Source organism: Ranitomeya imitator, chromosome 5, assembly GCF_032444005.1.
Source record: "Ranitomeya imitator isolate aRanImi1 chromosome 5, aRanImi1.pri, whole genome shotgun sequence".
Classification (NCBI taxonomy): Eukaryota; Metazoa; Chordata; class Amphibia; order Anura; family Dendrobatidae; genus Ranitomeya; species Ranitomeya imitator.
The window spans coordinates 572,505,735-572,530,586 of NC_091286.1; the positions used below are offsets into that span (position 1 = coordinate 572,505,735).

General features: G+C 43.3%; 1 protein-coding gene across 2 annotated transcripts in view; it reads right to left on the minus strand.

Annotated features, from left to right (window-relative positions):
- Positions 1-24,852, minus strand: part of LOC138638473 (vertebrate ancient opsin-like) — a 288,294-nt gene that overhangs the window by 122,836 nt on the left and 140,606 nt on the right. The window contains exon 3 of one of the 2 annotated variants that reach the window (XM_069727804.1): positions 20,435-20,668. In XM_069727804.1, coding sequence (XP_069583905.1) covers positions 20,435-20,668 — 234 coding nt within the window. The remainder of the gene's footprint in view (positions 1-20,434; positions 20,669-24,852) is intronic. The other variant, XM_069727805.1, reaches the window with a different exon arrangement.

Sequence of the window (24,852 nt, forward strand, 5' to 3'; positions counted from 1 at the left end):
CCCTGACCGAACACCACAGGTGGCGTCACAAACCCCTGACAGACTGCACCACCTTTATTGGACGCCCCTTAGCAGGGTTGCGGACCAGGTCTAGCCACCATGACAGCCTCAGAACTGAACCAGAGACGCCCGGTACCGAGAACTCGTGGCCTTGTGTCTGGGGGTGATTCAACTTGGCGTCACGAACAGGATCGTACTTAAGCCTGAGAAGCAGGTCATGTGTGACCTTGGAACTGTGATTGAAACATGTTGGACTGTGATTTATTGCAAAGACTATGTATTGCTATCTGTCGCATGATTCCCGTCAAAACCACCGCCATTGCCGCGCCACGAGGAGCGCAGGAGAAGAAGAAGGGCATGGAAGTGGGCGTGAGCAAGCTAAAGAGCGTGAAAAGTAATGGCCGCCCAATCTAAATATTTCTGTACTTTGAGGACGTGTCCGTCAGCAGCCGAGATCTGCCTCCTGATCCTCAGTGGAGGGCGGAGACAAAGAAAACAAAACCGCCCACGAAGGAAAGAGCGAGAAAGGGACAAGGAGGGAGAAGAAGTGAACCACGTGGGAGACGCCATGGCCAGCCGCCCGGGATCGGAGCATGGGGTCGGAGCCGAGGACTCCCCCAGCTACCCAGAGAGATACTGCAGCCAGGCATCACCTGTTGGCCCCGACTTCCTGCAGGCCTGAGTGGACGAGCTCAGCGATCAACTCCGGCGGACGCTGCTGAGCACTGAGGCCGGGTGGAAGGAGATCATCACCGGGGGCCTCACCAGACGTCTGTCGGCAGCCTCGTCTGGTCCGGAGCGAGAAAGAAGTTCCAACGCTCCGAGGCCAGAAAGCAAAGCCCTGCCGGAAAGCGAGATACTGCAAACGGAGATGACAACGCCACAGCGCAAGGCCCCGCAGTCGGCGTTCCAGATCCCAGCGGAGATAGAGCAGGCCGGCACCGGAGGGACCGCATCTGAAGCAGGTATGAAGAACAACCCTGCCCCAGTGACAGAAGACCTACTGATAGGCTCTGTAGCGGCGCCACCTGCTGCCATGACTAGGACTAACTCTGAACTGACAAATCCTAATACTGCTACCACAGTGGGCATTATTGCCACTACTGAACCTACTACCAAAAGTGACATTCGAACCCAGATTATACCTGAAAAACCGATTAGAGACATTGATACCGCATCGGATGAGAAAAGAGATATGCAAAGCCATAAGACCCCCATCTGGAGTGAGGGAGCTCCTTATGTGGCACCTGGTAGCCGCCAGTATCCAGCTGGGCTGCCCCCTGTGTTACAGCACTAAACCTCGAAACACCGACAAATGTAAATAGTTAACTGTTTCCTGTTTTGCTGCTTTAAACCCGTCCAGGGTTATTTCTTAAAGGGATCCCTTTGTTGACCCGGGATCCCTATTGTTTATAGTTCTTTTTCTATTTTTGCACAAGTTCATCATTGTTTCCAAAGTCTGCCGGATCATGAACAGTGAATGATTCAAAACTGTTTTGTATATAGTTTGCATCTTCTTAAAAGTGCCCCCTACTGGTTTTACAAGTGAAAGAAGACTTTGCGAAGATAATGCTTCTGGACATGACGCAGAAGGTCTTGTTTTCAGTGGACTTGCAGACAGAGATAATCTGCACTATTTCCTAGAGACTTGAGTCCCTCTTAAAGGGAATGTTTACATGATTGCTTTAATAAAAGTTGAAACGTTAATAATGTTGACATTTAGAAAGTTTGATAATGTTGATAGAGACTGAGGACAGGAAAGCTTGAAAGTGAACCCGTAGAGGTTAGAGAGAGAGTCCTCCTGAGAACTGTAGAAAGATGGTCGGCACAATGACAGTAGGCCCAGCCAAGGAGCTAGGCGGTCATGCATTGGGGAAGTTAGAACGGAAAGAAAAGTTGAGTTATTTATATAGCATTTTATAGTAGGCCTTTAGTGGGTTCAGCGTATATGCCCTTAAAGGAAAAGTTAACTTATTGTTCAGAGTTTGCACTTGGTAGAATACCCGGCTGGGTACTGAGAGTTATTTATAGTCAACATGTTATTTAAAAATATTTAATTTTGTTTGTAACGTTCAAGTGTCCTCTCCTCCCATAAAGGGAAGCATTGTTCTATTTATTTGTTTTAGCATTTCAAAAATTTTGTATGTCTTTTGCTGCTATGTATTGTTGTTCTTCTTCCCAGTCCAGGAGTACTGGATTTAACCGGGGGGGAGTGCAGCGCCCCAGAGACCTGGTCGTTGCAGTATGACACTCTGCCACTAAGGGGAGTGATGGTACGTCTGATGGCACTGAAGGAATTCTCCTGACCAGGTATCACCAGCACACATTATATTTCATACTCCGGCCACTAGGGGGAGCAAAAGGCTTTATTTATTGGGCCCCTCCTCACACTGGCAAAACTAGAGGTTGGATAGAAAGTTAGTCAGAAGCTGACTGGGTTGGATTCAGGCAACATCCTGTGGCTGGGGGTGTTGCAGGGAGAAGACACAGGGGGGTCCCTGTCAGGCGTGGGAACCTGGCAGGTGCCTAGCGAACAGAACAGAACGCTACGGAACCGCGCCTGCACCTCCTTGCGGCGGTATCCTAAGAAAGAGACAAGAAAGGATGGATATTGTGGAACAGTGTAAACGAGATCTAGCAAAAGGGAGTACCAGTAGGAGTCGTGCAGTGAGACCGAGGCAACATCCTACTGAGGCGCGTAGCCTGTGGCCGGAACACCGCGGAAGAAACTGACTCTAGGCCTTACTTCAAACTCCGCAGGACAGTTAATTATAGGTTGGCTGTCTACCTTAAATTTCCTAAGAAGACATAGGGGCAACATTGGGAGAGGGGCGTCTCTAGCGTCCCGGAAGACCTCCAAGCCTTCCCGTCATACGGGTGCGTCCTAGCCATAACATACTGGGGGACGAGAAACTAGCAACATCTGGAACTAGAGAGAGAGAGAGCTGTAGAGAACGAACGAACGAGAACAGCAGTTGTGAGGACTATTCCGAATGCTCAGCAGGGTAGGACTACAACACATAGGCGCTAGTGGTGGGCAACGATTTCCATCTGCGAGGGAAACTCTGGAAGTGCCCATCAGGCCGGCCTGTCTCTGATAGCCCTGTTAAACGTGCTCTGGATTGAGGATCCTGAAGTCTTCAGTAAAGAGGTAAAGAGACTGCAACCTTGTGTCCTCGTTATTGACTGCACCTCACACCATCACCATCAACCTTACTAGGGAGCCCTGGGGACATACTTCACCTGTGGGAAGTTATACCATCCAGCTGCCATTCCATCACCCCAGCGGACCCAACAGCAGCGTCGGTCACCCTGACCGAACACCACAGGTGGCGTCACGAACCCCTGACAGACTGCACCACCTTTATTGGACGCCCCTTAGCAGGGTTGCGGACCGGGTCTAGCCACCGTGACAGCCTCAGAACCGAACCAGAGAGGCCCGGTACCGAGAACTCGTGGTCCTGTGTCTGGGGGCGATCCACATAGGACATAGATTAGTGCTTAAGATTGAAATATATATATTTTTTTCAATTTAGCATTAACTTCTGTAAAGCACCTGAAGGGTTAACAAACTTTCTGAATGCATGATTGAATACACTGAAAGATGTAGTTTTTAAACAGTTTTTTTTTTACATATAGGCCCTCAATGTGACTTCAAAAGTTAAAATATAAGGTTTTGTAAATTGAATTGAAAAAATTAAAAATTTCTGCTAAACCTTCAATCCTTCTAACATCCTAAGAAAAAACTATATTTAAAAAATGTTGCTGATACAAAGTAGACATATGATAAAAATATTATTTTTTAACTGTTTTGTGAGGTATGGTTATCCATGTTAAAGGCATACAAATTCAAAGTTCAAAAATTGCAAATTTTTTCTACAGTTTTGTCTGTATTTGATATTTTCATATCAATGCAAATCATACCATCAGAATTTACAAGTAACACACACTAATAAAAAAAATGTTTTTTTTTTTCAAAATCACAGACATACATAGAAGCATTACAGAGTACACCTAAAGTAATATTTCAGAATTGGATTGGTCATGAAGGTGAAAACAAACTAACCGTGCTTTTACTGATAATAGGCTTTGTTTGCATTAAAGAAGTTGCAAGGCATTCAATACAATTCTAGGAGACCTAAGACCGTTACACACATCTTTGAGGCAAATCACATTTTCTAAAAAAAAAAAAAAGTCAAATGAATTTGCTATTAAAAAAAATTCAATAATTTTTAGTGGTATATTGTGCCAATGCTATGTTTAGGTCTCTTAGCTCTTCAGTACATCCCATCCAACTAGTGTTTTAAAGACTGTGTGCTTGATTTCATACATTTGTTTGCAATCAGTATGGATCAAACAACTGAACAATGGTGCGAAATCCACTCATTTGCATCAGTTACAGTGCCTTGCAAAAGTATTCGTCTCCCTGGAACTTTTCAACCTTTTCCCACATATCATGCTTCAAACATAAAGATACCAAATATACATTTGTGGTGAAGACAACAACAAGTGGAACACAATTGTGAAGTTGAACAAAATTTACTGGTTGTTTTAAATTTTTGTGGAAATTCAAAAACTGAAAAGTGGGACGTGCAATATTATTTGGCCCCTTTAACTTAATACTTTGTTGCGCCACCTTTTGCTGCGATTACAGCTGCAAGTCGCTTGTGGTATGTCTCTTTCAGCCTTGTACATCAAGAGACTGAAATTCTTGCCCATTCTTCCTTGGCAAACAGCTCGAGCTCAGTGAGGTTTGATGGAGATTGTTTCTGAACAGCAGTTTTCAGCTCTTTCCGCAGATTCTCGATTGGATTGAGGACTGGACTTTGACTTGGCCATTCTAACACCCGGATACGTACGTTTATTTGTGAACCATTCTATTGTAGATTTTGCTTTATGTTTGGGATCATTGTCTTGTTGGAAGACAAATCTCTGTACCAGTCTGAGGTCTTTTGCAGACTCCAACAGGTTTTCTTCAAGAATGGTCCTGTATTTGGCTCAATCCATCTTCCCATTAATTTTAACCATCTTCCCTGTCCCTGTTGAAAAAAAGCAGGCCCAAACCATGATGCTGCCACCATCATGTTTGACAGTGGGGATGGTGTGTTCAAGGTGATGAACTGTATTGCCTTTACAGTTTCATCTGACTAGAGCACCTTCTTCCACATGTTTGGTGTGTCTCCCAGGTGGCTTGTTGCAAACTTTAAACAACACTTTTTATGGATATCTTTGAGAAATGACTTTCTTCTTGTCACTCTTCCATAAAGGCCAGATTTGTGCAGTGCACGACTGATTATTGTCCTATGCACAGACTGTGCCACCTCAGCTGTAGATCTCTGCAGTTCATCCCGAGTGATCATGGGCCTCTTGGCTGCATCAGATCAGTCTTTTCCTTGTTTGAGATCAAAGTTTAGAGGGACGGCTGGATCTTGGAAGAGTTGCAGTGGTATGATACTCCTTCCATTTCAATATGACCGCTTGCACAGTGCTCCTTGGGATGTTTAAAATTTTGGAAATCATTTTGTATCCAAATCCAGCTTTAAACTTCTCCACAACAGTATCACGGACCTGCCTGCTGTGTTCCTTGGACTTCCTGATGCTCCCTGTGCTTCAAACAAAACCTGAGACTATCACAGAGCACGTGCATTTATACGGAGACTTGATTACACACAGGTGGATTATATTTATCATCATTAGACATTTAGGACAACATTGGATCATTCAGAGATCCACAATGAACTTCTGAAGTGAGTTTGCTGCACTGAAAGTAAAGGGGCCGAATAATATTGCACGTCCCACTTTTCAGTTTTTGAATTTCCACAAAAATTTAAAACAAGAAGTAAATTTTGTTCAACTTCACAATTGTGTTCCACTTGTTGTTGATTCTTCACCAAAAATTTACATTTGGTATCTTTATGTTTGAAGCATGATATGTAGGAAAAGGTTGAAAAGTTCCAGAGAGCCGAATACTTTCGCAAGGTACTGTAATTCATCTGTTAGTGGTAAAAAGTGGAATGCAAACATTCTAGAAAATGTTAAATATTTCTCAGTCATGGATTAAATAAATTAAATAGCCATTGTCCTTTCAACAAACTTTACATTACTCAATAGTAGCGGTGAATATTAGAAACTTTGTGTTAAATAAAGAAACATGCCTCTACCTTGACTTATGAGCACTTCTTCACTTCCCCTGGTGTGACACCCCAGGTTACTGGTTGTCAAAGTGGCATTGCTTTCCTCACGGGGAGAGTGATGTCACACTTGGAAGCGAGTAAGGATCTCTCTTATCAGGTAAACACAAGCATACAACATGTTCATACTCCAGGCCAGAAGGGGGAGCTCTGATCCAGTTTGTGGGTGGCTCCCTTATATATATTTTGGTCCGGACGGAAAGTAGGGTCAGGCAGTGAGTGCCAGACAGCAGACTGGAACAGTCTGAGGCAGAACGTATGAGAGAGGGGCCGTACCGCCACAAGGGTGCTGAAGCTCCTGAAAGAGATAGAACAGAATGCTGGACAAGCTGTAGAGAGCATGGAGGGGAAGAGAAGTGCAGGAGAGTGAAGAACTAGGGGATTAGCTGCGACTGAGCTACCACTCTACTGAGCACAGATACCAGTAGCCGGAAGACCAGGGTTGTGTCGTACTCCAAGTGGCACAGCAGAAACCGGCTAGATAGCTGGATTATATGTCACCTGTCCGCCCTTACACCTGAGGACATAGTAGCGTATAGAGCCTGGGTTGTGATAGAGACCCTGTAAAAAGGCTCGAGCTACCTGTCGTGCGCATAGTGTTCTACCAACCTGGATGACAGAGAGACCATGTGAAGACCTTGTGAGAGGCTTAGGGCAGCAAGGGCCTACACCACAGCACTAGAAGGAAGGCTTCTAAACCCACCTAGTAAGGGGGACTCCCAACTCGCTTCCAAGTCAGCCAGACCATACCTGCACCTGTGATCCAGTACCCTGGATTGTGGCTGCCTGAATTCATCAGTAAACCAGGTAAAGAGAATGCAAACCTGTGTCTTTCATTTCTTGCTACACCACCCAACATCTTCATCTATACACCGGGAGCCCTCGGGACCCAGCTTCACCTGAGGGAAGCCATTCCATCTTAGCTGCCATAACATCACCCCAGTGGACCCCATTAAGCAGCGTCGGTCATCACTGACTGAGAACCACAGGTGGCATCACGAACACAAACTTCATTCAAACTCCTTTAATGACTTTTCCTTTAACGTGGGCGCCCAGGGCCACAGACCGGGTCACTGCCGTGACATATCTCCTTTAAGTACCGGACCCAATATTGAGTACCCCACGGCCCTGGTGCACGTTCCACTGGCTCTTAAACTAATAAATCAATATGAAAAACTGCTAAAACCAAGACAGATTGCCAGCTCAATGAAGGATCAGATTACAGCTACCTGTTAAAGACAATTGAGAGAGAGCGAAGGATGATTGAGGAACAGAGGAAAAGAGAAAATCAGGAAACATGCATCCCACAGCTGCTTTTTAGGAAGTGTCTTATCCCACCCGAGTGCAGAATTCACAGCTACACTGCGGTGTTGCAATATAATCACCTCCATGCTGATGCTACTTCACCAATTACCATATTTTTCAGACAAAAAGAAGCACTTTTCCCCAAAACATTTGGGAGGAATGTGGGGGTGTGTCTTATAGTCCGAACGCAGTCTTACCAGGGGAGCAGCAGTAATATAACAGCGGAACCGGTGGCGATGCTGAGGCTTGGTGTTGGTGGTGAGCAGTGGGGAGTGCAACATTGGTGTACCTGTGGCCTTCTTCCTGAAGCCATATACTACCGGAGGCGGCGTGTGCACAGATTGAGATCTCGGCCCTTGGCTTCAGGAAAATAGCCATTGGAGATTGAGATCTCAGCGACCATTTTCCTGAAGCCAAGGGCCGCCGAGATCTCAATCTGCACACGTGCGGCCTCAGGATGATGGCCACCAAGAAACTGGTGATGCACTCGGCTCTACTCGCCGTGGACACTGGGCCATGGTGTCGCCACATTTCTGCCGCCGGCATCCTGAGGAGGGGACACTGCTCCATACTCTGCCTCACCGCCGACACTGGACCTGCAGCATCACACCCCGGGACTGAATCATTGCCCCACTTCTGCCGCCGCCGGCTTCCAGAGGAAGAGACTATGCCTCCTGTCACCCCGCTCTACCACCGCCAACCCTCAGATAAGCTACCTTAAATTTGGACAATAAGCCGTACCCCGTGTTAGGGTTGGCGGAATGCACCGAATATATTTATTAGTAGTAATAGGTGCGTTCGCAACCCGGGATCCACCGTGCAGGAAAGAACCCGCTGCTAAGTAAGGCGGTGAAGTATATTAGTATAAACAAACTCTGTTACTTCACAGAGTCCGTTAGCAAAGAGAACGCTGTGCCCTGTTTAGCTCACAGGGGAACACAGCTACTTAGTAAAGCCGACAGTGGTCATGCAGTGAAATGCAAACACGCAACTCCTCTCCGATGGAGCCGGAATTCTAATGGCTATTAGCCAGCCCTGAATCCACACACATGAAACTCCTCGCCGGAGGTGCCAGCATTCTAGGCGCTTATTTCAGCCGGGTCCCTGACTGCACACACACAACCACACTGGCGCTGAGCACAAACATAGTTTACACTAGCGCATGGCCGTGCAGTCATGCAAACCTTTTATAGCTGCAGCATGTACAGGACCTTCCAAGAAGGACCAATGGGAGGCTGCCACAGAAGTTGAGCACCTTCAGGACCTTCCTGGAGGACCAATGGGATCTGCTGCAGTATCTGAGCATGTGACCCTCGATCTCCAACGGGAGATCTTGCCCTGGGCATGCTCAGAAGGGGAAAAGCAGGACTTAGTCCCAAAAGCGTCTGCTCGCCGCTACCCAGCATTGGCTTCAATGGCAGAAGCTGGAAAAGCAGCAGTAACCCTTTGCACAGAGTGAGACTGAGCAAGACACTGGGACTGACATCTCCGCTGAGCAGGCTCCACTGCGGCTGATGCAGAATGGGAGTCCACAGCAGACATGGTTCGAGATTCCCCTTGTGCAGCGATGGGAACTCAACTCCTAACACCCCCATCTTATAAAAATCTTTTTTCTGCTATTTCCACCCCAAAATTTGGGGTGCGTCTTATGGTCGGGTGCGGCTTATAGTCTGAAAAATATGGTATTTAAATAATTCAAATAATTAATAGGCATCACAAAGACAAATGGAAAAACAGAAGTGGCATATTGAACAAACAAATTAGCAAGGCAGAATAATAAACTGGCTGGGAAAACAGTCCTATAACATCTAGCCCAATTTAGCAGCCAAAGGGGCAGTGAAGCAATACAAACAGTAAATTACCCTAAGGAAGCTAAAAAGTGTTGTGTCCCCTGTGCCACTTAGGTTTAAAATGTAACATCACAGTTTTTCCTGCCAGTTTATTATGTGTGCTAGCTCCCTTTGTTTGCACAGACTAAAGCAATAAACCTGCAAGGAAAACAGTGCTGTAACATCTAAACTCCCAGGTGGCACAATGGACACACCACTTTTTAGGTTCCTTAGGGTGAACTATTGTTTATATTACTTCTCTACCCCTTTGGTTGCTAGACGCTGGCTGGATATTAAGTAAAGGTACCTTCACACATAACGATATCGTTAACGATATCGTTGCTTTTTGTGACGTAGCAACGATATCGTTAAAGAAATCGTTATGTGTGACAGCGACCAACGATCAGGCCCCTGCTGTGCCATCGTTGGTCACTGAACAAAGTCCAGAACTTTATTTCGTCGCTGGATCTCCCGTGGACATCGCTGGATCGGCGTGTGTGACACCGATCCAGCGATGTCTTCACTGGTAACCAGGGTAAACATCGGGTAACTAAGCGCAGGGCCGCGCTTAGTAACCCGATGTTTACCCTGGTTACCAGCGTAAAAGTAAAAAAAACAAACACTACATACTTACTACCGCTGTCTGTCCCCGGCGCCCTGCTTCTCTGCACTCCTCCTGCACTGGCTGTGAGCGTCGGTCAGCCGGAAAGCAGAGCGGTGACGTCACCGCTCTGCTTTCCGGCCGCTGTGCTCAGTCAGTGCAGGAGGAGTGCAGAGAAGCAGAGCGCCGGGGACAGACAGCATTAGGTAAGTATGTAGTGTTTGTTTTTTTTACTTTTAGGATGCTAACCAGGGTAAACATCGGGTTACTAAGCGCGGCCCTGCGCTTAGTTACCCGGTGTTTACCCTGGTTACCGGCATCGTTGGTCGCTGGAGAGCTGTCTGTGTGACAGCTCTCCAGCGACCAAACAGCGACGCTGCAGCGATCCGGATAGTTGTCGGTATCGCTGCAGCGTCGCTTAATGTGAAGGGGCCTTTACAGAACAGTTTTCCATGCTAGTGTATTATGCTTGCTTGCTTCATTTGTTTACTCTGCTACTGCTCTTACCTGTTTTGGGAGGTGGTTAGTTTTCCCATTTGTCTTGGTGTGACTTGTTCATTGTTTGAATCACTCTTGCATTATTTTAGAGTGTATTTAGTACATTAGTATAAATTTAATTCTGCTGTTTTGTGGTTGAGCTGTGCTTTATTGATTAATTACTAATGAATATTAGGTGTTGAGCGTAATTTGGTATTTTCAAGATGCAAAGCTACCAATCATTCCGGATTGAGGGCTCAGTCCCGCGTCCCAGCATGTCAGAGCTTTTGTCCCATCTTCTATACTCATCTCTCTCTAACATCTTCATTGCTTTATAGATCATAGTAACATAGTAACATAGTTAGTAAGGCCGAAAAAAGACATTTGTCCATCCAGTTCAGCCTATATTCCATCATAATAAATACCCAGATCTACGTCCTTCTACAGAACCTAATAATTGTATGATACAATATTGTTCTGCTCCAGGAAGACATCCAGGCCTCTCTTGAACCCCTCGACTGAGTTCGCCATCACCACCTCCTCAGGCAAGCAATTCCAGATTCTCACTGCCCTAACAGTAAAGAATCCTCTTCTGTGTTGGTGGAAAAACCTTCTCTCCTCCAGACGCAAAGAATGCCCCCTTGTGCCCGTCACCTTCCTTGGTATAAACAGATCCTCAGCGAGATATTTGTATTGTCCCCTTATATACTTATACATGTTTATTAGATCGCCCCTCAGTCGTCTTTTTTCTAGACTAAATAATCCTAATTTCGCTAATCTATCTGGGTATTGTAGTTCTCCCATCCCCTTTATTAATTTTGTTGCCCTCCTTTGTACTCTCTCTAGTTCCATTATATCCTTCCTGAGCACCGGTGCCCAAAACTGGACACAGTACTCCATGTGCGGTCTAACTAGGGATTTGTACAGAGGCAGTATAATGCTCTCATCATGTGTATCCAGACCTCTTTTAATGCACCCCATGATCCTGTTTGCCTTGGCAGCTGCTGCCTGGCACTGGCTGCTCCAGGTAAGTTTATCATTAACTAGGATCCCCAAGTCCTTCTCCCTGTCAGATTTACCCAGTGGTTTCCCGTTCAGTGTGTAATGGTGATATTGATTCCCTCTTCCCATGTGTATAACCTTACATTTATCATTGTTAAACCTCATCTGCCACCTTTCAGCCCAAGTTTCCAACTTATCCAGATCCATCTGTAGCAGAATACTATCTTCTCTTGTATTAACTGCTTTACATAGTTTTGTATCATCTGCAAATATCGATATTTTACTGTGTAAACCTTCTACCAGATCATTAATGAATATGTTGAAGAGAACAGGTCCCAATACTGACCCCTGCGGTACCCCACTGGTCACAGCGACCCAGTTAGAGACTATACCATTTATAACCACCCTCTGCTTTCTATCACTAAGCCAGTTACTAACCCATTTACACACATTTTCCCCCAGACCAAGCATTCTCATTTTGTGTACCAACCTCTTGTGCGGCACGGTATCAAACGCTTTGGAAAAATCGAGATATACCACGTCCAATGACTCACCGTGGTCCAGCCTATAGCTTACCTCTTCATAAAAACTGATTAGATTGGTTTGACAGGAGCGATTTCTCATAAACCCATGCTGATATGGAGTTAAACAGTTATTCTCATTGAGATAATCCAGAATAACATCCCTCAGAAACCCTTCAAATATTTTACCAACAATAGAGGTTAGACTTACTGGCCTATAATTTCCAGGTTCACTTTTAGAGCCCTTTTTGAATATTGGCACCACATTTGCTATGCGCCAGTCCTGCGGAACAGACCCTGTCGCTATAGAGTCACTAAAAATAAGAAATAATGGTTTATCTATTACATTACTTAGTTCTCTTAGTACTTAGTAGATCATCAATTTATAGAAATTTCTTGTCCACTGTGATTCTTTGTTATGCTGCGTGAATGTAAGAATTTCAATTTCTCACTAAATACGGGTGCACTGGGTTTTCTGTGCCGAATTTCCCCATAGACTTGAATCAAATGTGGAAAATTCACACGTAAAAAGAGAGAAGTGTTTTTAGTGCATTTCTGCAGCGGAAATGCATACTAAATGCATGTAATCCGCACCTGAGAATGTCAAATCCAAGGAGGTTTCATAAGCAAAGCAGCTTTATTTAAGGCATGACACACCAAACAGAGAGGAAAAACAAAGTGTTAAAAACAAGATAAAAATGCATGTGAAAGAACGCACTGTGAGGGTCAATATGTGTCCCCCAGAATGCGCATAGAAGTGTATTGAGATCGCTGGAGTGCATTGCAGTCACAGATATAGCTGTGATTGCAATCTATATATATAAAGTTGAGTGTATGTGTGTATGTATATATCAAGCCACGCCCACTCCACATAGCAGGCACAGGCCACATCTAGCTCCGTCGTGTCTAGAATGGAGTTGCTCCTGTGAGGTATGATGTCAAGGGAAAGGGAGAAGCCTCATGGATAAAGATGTGAGGTGAAAATGAGATATGTCAGGGGGAAAATGAGAGAAGTGAGGTGCTGCTGCAGTATGAGGCTGCGTATAGAGAAGAATGAGTGAGGAGGAGGAGTGATCGGAAAATGACAGGTGTGGGGTCAAAATGCCAGGTGTTAGGGGGAAAATGAGAGGAGTGAGGGGAAAATGAGAGGTGTGAGGGGAAAATTAAAGTAGTGAGGGGAAAATGAGAGATGTTAGGGGGGAAAATGAGAGGTGTGAGGGGGAAAATGGGAGATGTGAGGGGGAAAATGGGAGATGTGAGGGGTAAAATGAGAGGCGTGATGGGAAAATGTGAGAAGTGAGGTGCTATAACTAACCACAGTTAGTTTTTATGCCTGGGCAATGCCGGGCTCTTCAGCTAGTGCAAAATAAAAGTAAATTTGGTCTTGGACAAGCTATTTGCCCAAGGCAGATTTAAGAAAACCCACCATGGGCCTTTATTTTTGGAGCGGACTACAGGGGTGATCTGTTTCCTACCGACCAGGTCTTACAAGTGGTCCATGGCCTCAGATTCCTTGTAAAAACCCCTGCAGCAAAGGGTTGCGTGTGCCAATCTTGGTTTGCAAACTCGCAGAGCAGCAGGCTCTGTAAAGCTTCAGCCTGTGTAAAGCAAGACGGAGCCAAGTGGAGTCAAAAGGCCTGGCACCCCTCAGTGTGACAAGGCAGTGCAGTCACCCATGAAAAAAGGTCTGTTACGGACTGTCTTGTTTCCCAGCTGCGATCCGTAGGTTACCTTTTTTGTTCCAGTTGTAAGTTTCTAAAACTCAATGAAAAAAATGCAAGTAACATAATTTTCATAATAGGTGCAGAAATTCGACAATATTAAAAATTCAACAAATATTGATCGTGGGAATGTGGCCCAAATGTAGTTTTCCCAAGACTCCTCACTTTTCAGAACAAGCTCATTCAGGCATCCATTTCACATGTACGAGTTCTATGAATGGTTTTCATGGCTAGGACTTATGGTGCAAATAAAATCTTGGAGACTTGTCCAATATTGGTCTGAATCTCAGTTCAAAATCGCAATACAAATCTATGGGTCTGTTAAAAAAAAAATTAGACAGAATTTGGGGGCTATCAGTGTGCTGTCCATTTTCAATGGCCTGTTTGATAGAAGAAGCTGGAGAAACACCTCTTTGACAAGGAATATGGTAACACCAAGTTATTCATTCATTTTCAGGAGGATAGTCAAAATGCAGCAAATGCCATTTTTTACTAAAATACATGAGCTGTGTTTCTCTTTAACTCATAAACAATATTCTGATGAGTATTCCTTGAATATATGCGGTTTAGAAAAAAATGTTTAGGGACCCATGAAAAAAAAAGGAGAAATAAATATTTGGCCGCATACTGAAATTTTGGAGACTTTATAATTAATACTCTTAGAATGGCTGAGGAGTAGGGTTGAGCGAAACGGATCGTTCATTTTCAAAAGTCGCCGACTTTTGGCAAAGTCGGGTTTCATGAAACCCGACCCGACCCCTGTGTGGGGTCGGCCATGCGGTACGCGGCTTTCGCGCCAAAGTCGCGTTTCGTATGACGCGCTTGGCGCCATTTTTTTCAGCCAATGAAGGGGTGTGGGCAGAGTGATGACATAGGTCTTAGGGGCGTGGATGACAGTTCAGGGACGGACGGACGGACGGACGAGAGAGAGAGAGAGAGAGAGAGAATTCCCATTGGCTTTGCATTGGGTTTCGTGTTTCGGTCGATCCTCGACTTTTCGCCATAATCGGCCGATTTCACTCGACTCGACTTTTGAGATAGTCGGGTTTCGCAAAACCCGGCTCGACCCTAAAAAAGTCAAGGTCGCTCAACCCTACTGAGGAGCTGATTTAATAGCGTGCATTTAAAAAAATGCAAGTGGGAATATCGTTAAACAGTAACAGATTTAATGAAAAAACTAATCATTCCCAATAGGAAGGAAAATAGAAAACCCTTCAAGGTAAGTCCCAAGTCACGCAAGTCAGTGATGCCTGGCGTACAGTACATCAATTACCTTCTGACCATCCTAACAGTTCATTAAAACTAATTAAGAGAATGAAAGATAATTACCATCAACATGGACCTGCGCAATACGTCTTCATCAAAATAATGAGCTTTAATTAAAAGATATTTGAAACTTCGGTTCTCCAATCAACTGTAAATTATGTTACACTGCTGCACACGTAAAGTTACAATCCCTGTATAGCAGGTACCAGCTTTGGTATAAATCATCAGAAAACTTTTTTGGCAAGGGGCTATTAGGTTATTTTAAACTGTGCACAAAAATTAATATCTAAAGATTTATAACACGGTAGATCGCGAGCAGTCAAGAATTTTATACAACTCTTTTGCACATTTACTGAGGGGCAGACATGCCATTGGTGTAACCTGTGTAGTAGCAAAGGGCCCCAGGGATAAAGGGGAGCCATTTCCACCTCCAAAGCAGAGGGAATGATACATTATGAGGAGCAATTTGACTGCAAAGGGAACCTATACTGTTTTTGCACAGGGTCCTTCTTCCTTCTATGTCCGCCACGGCGTTGACTTATTAAAATCTTAATATACTTAACCTGAGATGACCTATGATTTTTAGGACTGTCGACCCTCTAACTCTTACACCTTCACCAGCTTCAAGCAGGATTGTTATCATTTCCCACACTCCGTGGATATTTACTATGTCAATTTTAGCTTTGGCCTCCCCAGAGAATTTTTGTTATGGTGAAATCATAGATCATTATTACCATCACTCATTTTACTGTGGAGGAAAGTCATTCTTTACAATATTTCATTTGGTGAGTAGTTAAAGGGAACCTGTCACAGAATTGTGCACAGTAACCTACAGACAGTGTCAGGTTGGCGTCGTTATACTGATTACAGTGATACCTTAGTTGATGAAATCCATCTTATGGCTGTTCTTCAATCTTTATTGTCAGTTTTGTGTTTAATGAGATTCTTGGAGTTGGTGAATGTGGTGCTCTGATTATACTCATAATGCAGCCTGCTCACAGGTCACTGATCCCTCACTGACCTGCCCCCTAGTTTGCATAATGAATATCCGTATATATGTAAAAAAAAACCTTCTGCAGGCAGGTGCCGATCGTGGCTCCTGCTCTGCAGCATAATCACATTTTATTTCCCAATAATACATGCTCTTGATGTTATTCAGCTAGGGCAAAAAAAAATCAATTTGAAAATGGCGCCGCCGCGCCTGCGCAGTAGCTGCTCTCGGTGTCTGCTGCTGTGATCCAAAAGCTTCTACTGCACATGCTCCGGAGGCGCCATCTTACTGGAGAAGTAGAAAAAAATTCCACCAAGATGGCACCGCCCGTGCCGGCACAATAGCAACTCAGAGATAGTTGTTTAGTTGTGGAGCCCACATCAAAGGAAGGGTGTCTGACATCGGTGTATTATTACTCCAGATGTCAGAAAGGGGTTAAGCACTTTTTCTATAGACAAAGAAGACAGATTAAACATATCATTAAAAACAATTAAAAACCTAAACTGGAAATGACCAAAACATAATTTTTGAACTGCTTATGATAAAGCTAGTGTTAAACCTCCAATACCTGTTATAAATAATGCCACAAATATCAGAAATATCAATTAGAACCTTATATAAAAATACAGAGCAAGATAAAAAAAACAGTATACAAAATCTAAAATACAAATGTCCCCAAGGAACTTGGTAGTAAATGACTACACAATCTGCAAATGAAGATGGAAAACAATGGTGCAAAAATACATTGGTCAAATATCAAAACATGACCTAATTAGCCATTCAAAACAATTATATATATACACTATAGAGGAAACATATACTGGAGGGCATCTTAGATATATGCTACCAGCACTATACAAGGGATACAAACAGTCCTGAATATTGATCAAGAACCAGGGTTATTCATACAGAATCCAAAGAGGTAAAGGAGGTAGGAGAATAGGCCTAACACATACAAGTGACCTGCACATGGCCTGCGTGCTGTGGTTATGTTGTATGTGTGACATTGGGACTTATGGCCATTTCGGTAAGTGGTGGCAGTGCTGCTCGTCTTGAGTGTATGTTCTGGTTAGCAGTATGTCTCAATCTGTAGTGAAGAGTGAGGGGTGAGTGCGAGACTGAGCTGTAGAGAGGCAATGATCCACTATAATCACACTCACATTAGGGAGGCAGAGGAGGACCTGTCTGTGACTAACATATGGTTATGTATGAAGCAATTCTCTCTGTATTAGTCTTTGTAGGAACACTCATAAAATAACTAGAAAAGACAAATGCATTTTTCTGGCCCTGAATATTTTTTAATATGAAATTGTTCGGTTTTTTTAGCATGGCTGCTGTCAGGCGATGAAGAAAAGAAACCAGCTCCTCTAGCACCCATACTCAAGTGATGGATATATTGGTTTATTTTCATCATCTCTTGTAGACAGATTACCACCATGATCGAGGTGTGGGAAAACTGAAATGTTGGTAGTGTCTTCAAGCATTCTGTCACTGGACACCTGTAAAAACACATCGGATTCAGGAAAATGCAAGCTACGTATTGCTGGACTGATCAATGATTTCTTAATGAAAGCATTCAGACAAGCATCATAAGTGCGGTACTTTACTTCAGAACATTACAAGTTGGGAATTCCTACCCCTTCGGCTAGGGTCAGCCAACCATATTTTCTCTTATCCGAGAGAATCTGGCTGATTATGCTAATAAGACTATGATCATACTCTTATCAGAGTTTGATCAGGGTGTGATCAGATTTTATCGGATATGGAAAACATGAAAGAAAAAAATTCTCCATCTTCTCCATTCTGTTAGTCTGTGAAAATTGGACTACACTCTGGGGTGCTACATTAGTGGCACATACAGTGGGGCAAAAAAGTATTTAGTCAGTCAGCAATAGTGCAAGTTCCACCACTTAAAAAGACGAGAGGCGTCTGTAATTTACATCATAGGTAGACCTCAACTATGGGAGACAAACTGAGAAAAAAAAATCCAGAAAATCACATTGTCTGTTTTTTTATCATTTTATTTGCATATTATGGTGGAAAATAAGTATTTGGTCAGAAACAAACAATCAAGATTTCTGGCTCTCACAGACCTGTAACTTCTTCTTTAAGAGTCTCCTCTTTCCTCCACTCATTACCTGTAGTAATGGCACCTGTTTAAACTTGTTATCAGTATAAAAAGACACCTGTGCACACCCTCAAACAGTCTGACTCCAAACTCCACTATGGTGAAGACCAAAGAGCTGTCAAAGGACACCAGAAACAAAATTGTAGCCCTGCACCAGGCTGGGAAGACTGAATCTGCAATAGCCAACCAGCTTGGAGTGAAGAAATCAACAGTGGGAGCAATAATTAGAAAATGGAAGACATACAAGACCACTGATAATCTCCCTCGATCTGGGGCTCCACGCAAAATCCCACCCCGTGGGGTCAGAATGATCACAAGAATGGTGAGCAAAAATCCCACAACCACGCGGGGGGACCTAGTGAATGAACTGCAGAGAGCTGAGACCAATGTAACAAGGCCTACCATAAGTAACACACTACGCCACCATGGACTCAGATCCTGCAGTGCCAGACGTGTCCCACTGCTTAAGCCAGTACATGTCCGGGCCCGTCTGAAGTTTGCTAGAGAGCATTTGGATGATCCAGAGGAGTTTTGGGAGAATGTCCTATGGTCTGATGAAACCAAACTGGAACTGTTTGGTAGAAACATAACTTGTCGTGTTTGGAGGAAAAAGAATACTGAGTTGCATCCATCAAACACCATACCTACTATAAAGCATGGTGGTGGAAACATCATGCTTTGGGGCTGTTTCTCTGCAAAGGGGCCAGGACGACTGATCCGGGTACATGAAAGAATGAATGGGGCCATGTATCGTGAGATTTTGAGTGCAAACCTCCTTCCATCAGCAAGGGCATTGAAGATGAAACGTGGCTGGGTCTTTCAACATGACAATGATCCAAAGCACACAGCCAGGGCAACGAAGGAGTGGCTTCGTAAGAAGCATTTCAAGGTCCTGGAGTGGCCTAGCCAGTCTCCAGATCTCAACCCTATAGAAAACCTTTGGAGGGAGTTGAAAGTCCGTGTTGCCAAGCGAAAAGCCCAAAACATCACTGCTCTAGAGGAGATCTGCATGGAGGAATGGGCCAACATACCAACAACAGTGTGTGGCAACCTTGTGAAGACTTACAGAAAACGTTTGACCTCTGTCATTGCCAACAAAGGATATATTACAAAGTATTGAGATGAAATTTTGTTTCTGACCAAATACTTATTTTCCACCATAATATGCAAATAAAATGATAAAAAAACAGACAATGTGATTTTCTGGATTTTTTTTTCTCAGTTTGTCTCCCATAGTTGAGGTCTACCTATGATGTAAATTACAGACGCCTCTCATCTTTTTAAGTGGTGGAACTTGCACTATTGCTGACTGACTAAATACTTTTTTGCCCCACTGTATTTAAACTTGTGAGGCTGGACATTCCATCATCCCCTTCAATAAAGTAGGTCCACAAAACGCGCATCATGGGCTGTGAGGAGGGTCACAGCAGTTTTGACCGATGATGGGTAAGCAGACTTGATGGCTTGAGAATAGGCTCGATTATTTTATGCACTGTATGCACTTTACATTTGGAGCTTGTTAGCCCATTACCCTTTATGGGGCACTGTTGTATTTAGTGCTGGTTCCCTGGGTCCTATTATTTGATTTCTGTCTGTCTACCCTCCTTACTTACCACCAAGTCTCCTTGATATGCTTTCATTATACTGTGTCATGTGTTTTATTTCTATATTGTGTCATTTTTTGTATCAACAAAATGTATGCAGTTTGTACCTCTCAGTGGTTTATGGCTTACTCCATTGTTTCAGTTTTACACCTAGTTGTCATCCAAGTGCAGTTTTATTTTTTGACGGACCTATTAAGTTACGGTACATTGGATATCCAATTTATTTAATTGTGCATACTATTTTTTCCTCGAACAGACTTCTTCCTGGGGAAAAAAATCAGACACGTGCAGTGTGCACGACCACATTGAATACCATTGGTCCAAATGCGATCCAATGTTTAATTACATGACCGAAAATACGGTTGTTTCAATGTGCCCTTGTCCACTTGTCTATCTTTAACCTGCCGTGCCTTCAATGTGCACTTGTGTATCTTTAACACTAGGACTACTGGACTCGTGACCCCGAATAGAACTACTGAAGTGCAAGTAGTCAAAATGACTATACCAGTAGTCCTAGTGTTAATATGTAGTGCTGACCATAATTTAATAATTTGAGTGGATACCCATAGACAGGTACTTTATTGGTGATACATCAGCCTATTCACAAAATTCTGCAAGCTGTCCATGTTTAGTGGACAATATCTTTCCCTTTTTGATTAAATTATCTCAGAAAACTGAAATTCTTAGTACGGCATTACATGCTGTAATAGTGGAAGTTGTCAATAAATGTAAACATAAAAAAACAGATAAAATAAATATCCTGAAGAACGTTAACTTCTGTCCAGTTGCATTACTTACCTGCTTATTGAGGAAGATATAGATGATGGGGTTGTATACGGTGCTGCTCTTTGCAAGAACAGAAGGGATAATACTAGCAGAAGGGGTGATGAGTCCAGGTCTTCCAAATGTGGCAATCAAAGCCATTATTCCATAGGGAAGCCAGCAGAGAAGAAAGCAAATAACCATCACAATCACCATGATAAGAACTCTTTGCTCCCGGGAACGAGCTGCTACTTTCGTGACTCCACTTACCTACAGGATACAAAACAGTATTGGAAGTTTTTTACATGTGACATTTACAGATCTACTATATAAAGCTGAATGTGTGTGTGTGTATGTGTGTATGTCCGGGATTGGCATCTGCACCGTCGCAGCTACAGCCACAAAATTTTGCACAGTCACACGTCTGGACCCCGAGAGCGTCATAGGCTATGTTGTGAGGCGAAATTTTAACCCCGCGCATTCCAATTCACCAAACAATTTTGCCCCTATCTACATAATGGGGAAAAGTGAAAGGAAAAGTGTTGGAAGCGTCGCAGCTACAGCCACAAAATTTTGCACAGTCACACGTCTGGACCCTGAGAGCGTCATAGGCTATGTTGTGAGGTGAAATTTTAACCCCGCGTGTTACAATTCACCAAACAATTTTGCCCCTATCTACATAATGGGGAAAAAAGTGAAAGGAAAAGTGTTGGAGGCGTCGCAGCTACAGACACAAAATTTTGCACAGTTACACGTCTGGACCCTGAGAGCGTCATAGGCTATGTTGTGAGGTGAAATTTTAACTCCGCGCTTTCCAATTCACCAAACTATTTTGCCCCTATCTACATAATGGGGAAAAGTGAAAGGAAAAGTGTTGGAGGCAAATTGACAGCTGCCAGATGTGAACAAGGGGGACTTAAAGAATGAGAGCAATGGCGCCAAAGAGTATATACCGATCAGTTGATGACACACAGGTATATATTTTATAGAGGAGGAGATGACATACAGGTACATACTATATACAGGAGGAGATGACATTCAGGTATATACTATATACAGGAGGAGATGACACACAGGTATATACTATATACAGGAGCAGATTACCTACAGGTATATACTATATATAGGAGGAGATGACATACAGGTATATACTATATATAGAAGGAGATGACATACAGGTATATACTATATATAGGAGGAGATGACATACACGTATATACTATATATAGGAGGAGATGACATACAGGTATATACTATATATAGGAGGAGATGACATACAGGTATATACTATATACAGGGGAGATGACACACAGCAGGTATATAATAATAATAATAATAATAATCTTTATTTATATAGCGCCAACATATTCCGCAGCGCTTTACAGTTTAACAGTTTCAAACACAAAAGTCATAAGTAACAACGTTAACAATACAATAATTAAAGCAAAATAAGACGACCCTGCTCGTGAGAGCTTACAATCTACAATGAGGTGGGGGAGATACAAAGTACAGGTGTGTATTTACAATGATGTATTTACAATCATGGTCCAGCCATCTTCAGGGGTTGGGGAATAGATGGGGATAGTGAATGGGCTACACACACACAAACATAACATAACTTTGATTAGTGAACGTGATAGGCCGCTCTGAACAAATGTGTTTTGAGCGAGCGCCTAAAACTATGCAAATTATGGATGGTCCTAATATCTTGGGGTAGAGCATTCCAGAGGATTGGCGCAGCACGGGAGAAGTCTTGGAGTCGGGAGTGGGAGGTACGGATTAGTGCAGAGGTTAGCCGAAAGTCATTTGCAGAGCGCAGTGGTCTGTTAGGCTGATAGACAGAAATGAGGGAGGAGATGTAAGGGGGTGCCGCACTGTGGAGAGCTTTGTGGGTGAGAACAAGTACTTTGAATTGTATCCTGTAATGAATGGGCAGCCAGTGTAACGACTGGCGAAGAGCGGACGCGTCCGAGTAACGATTAGCCAGATCGACGACCCTGGCTGCTGCATTAAGGATGGACTGGAGAGGGGAAAGCCGAGTGAGGGGGAGGCCAATTAATAGAGCGTTACAGTAGTCCAGGCGGGAGTGGATCAGGGCGACCGTGAGGGTTTTAGCTGTCTCCATGGTGAGAAAAGGGCGGATTCTAGAGATGTTCTTTAGGTGTAAGCGGCACGAGCGGGCAAGAGATTGTATATGGGAGGTGAAGGAGAGATCGGAGTCAAACATAACACCCAGACAGCGCGCCTGCTGCCGGGGTGTTATTATGGTGCCACCCACGGAGAGGGAAATGTCAGATTTAGGGAGGTTAGTAGATGGTGGGAGCAGAAGAAGTTCAGTTTTGGAGAGGTTGAGTTTCAGATATATACTATATATATCAGATATATACTATATACAGGGGAGATGACATACAGGTATATACTATATACAGGAGATGACATACAGGTGTATACTATATATAAGGGAGATGACAAACATATATATATTGAGGTGAAAATGAGAGGTGTGAGGTGAAAATGAAAAGGTGTGAGTGCAAAATGAGAGGAGTGAGGGAAATAGTGTAGTGATCGGAAAATGACAGATGTGAGGTCGAAATGACAAGTGTTAGGGGGGAATGAGAGGTGTGAGGGAGAAAATGAGAGATGTGAGGGGGAAAATTAAAGATGTGATTGGGAAAATGAGAGGCATGATGGGAAAATAAGAGAAGTGACGTGCTATAACTAACCACAGATATTTACTATGCCCAGGCAACGCCGGGCTCTTCAGCTAGTATTAAATAATTTCAAATACTTTTCTAACGCTATCTGTGACAGATTCAGTTAACCTCTTGTGGTGCGACCCATGCCCCTTTCCTGTCCAATTTATGTATGTACAGTATAATGCCGTGTTCACATAATAAGCAAAAACAATTTTCTCTGATTACAGCGTTTTCCTTCCTTTTTAATGCACTTTTTCTATTATTGCGTTTTGGGTCAGACTTGAAGCAGCGCTTTTTTAATGTAGCTTTTTTTTATGAACAGAAAAACTTTAATTCTGCATTTAAAAATGGAACTGAACAAGTTTTATTTAACCTTCCTGTAGAAGCAGAATAGGAACAAAAACCCCAAAAATGCACAGTTCAAATGCAACGTTAAATGCAAGGCAAGCATGAGTTTTCATAAAATCACATGCACTTTGCCTGAACAGTTAAACACAGTAGATTTTCTGCACAAAAAAAAACCCACACATGGTTCATGTGACCTACTTCTTCCCACAGTGGGATCACTTGGGTTTCTAATTATATTAAATAATATACATTTATTTTAATTTGATTTCTTCCACGGGTTGCAAACCGTCCAGAAATTCCAAGACAGTCAGTAAAAATAAGGCACTTTTTTGCCCTGTCCGTAAAAAAAATTTAAAGTGTCTGTGTTTTTTTGAAGCTTAAAAAAATGTATACAGATTATTTAGGTAGTGGAGTTAGGGAATAGTAGGGAATTTTTAAAGCAAGCATATTTGAAAATAGTTTTGATTACAGCACTAAATTGATAAGAAAATTAATTTGGCTTCCTTTAAATGTCAAAAAACAACAATACAGTTGATCCCTATGCTAGAGCAGTGAATCAGGCATAGGCTTCCTACCCAACCACTCTCCGCCAGGCAGCCTGCTGTACAAAACATAAGCACCTTCATACAGGAAATGCAATGATGTCAATGCATTGTGCCACCTGTGCAGGCTCACTCTCTGTGTGCAGGGAAGAAGAGAATGAGTTTTAGATGGCACATAGATTTCTGAATGAAAACAAGGATCAGTGTACTACTGTCTTCACGTGTAGAAGAGTTAGCAAACTGTGAAATTCCAAGATGGGAGATTAGAGAAAGAAGATAAGTAGTAGATTTAAATATTTTCCCATGAGGAAAGTGGGAATGTCACAGGACAAAAAGTGTGGAAGCCATGCTTCAAAGTGATCATGAACTGGTTGATTTTGCCTTGAGGCTGATACATAACTGCCCCTCGTATAGAGAAGGGTTTTAAGAGTCTAACCATGTGGACCTAAGAAAAGGAGAAAATAAATGCAGGTTTTGGGGGTTTAATCCTAGATAGCACATTGTGATGAAAGGAGCAGACCAACACCTCTGTCTCATCTATTCTCAAGTCTGGGGCATGTGAAAATGTAGCCCACCATATGAGAAAGCAGCAGCTGTGGTCTCCACTTGCTGAATTCAGGTTTCAGTGACAGGTTAAAATTGAATTGGAAGAGAAAATGTCATGGATGTAGTGGATTTTATTACAAACTGACTGTGAGTTCCAGAGAGCACAGTTGAAAGAGACAAGAATAGACATGCATTGAATGTTAAAAAGATTAGCAGAGTTTCTATGTGCATCAAAAATGGATTTACATTTGCTAAAACAGGGAGGACAGGCTTAGGGGAGATATTGCTAGCGACTGGTGAAGGAAAATAAAGAGAATGAGCA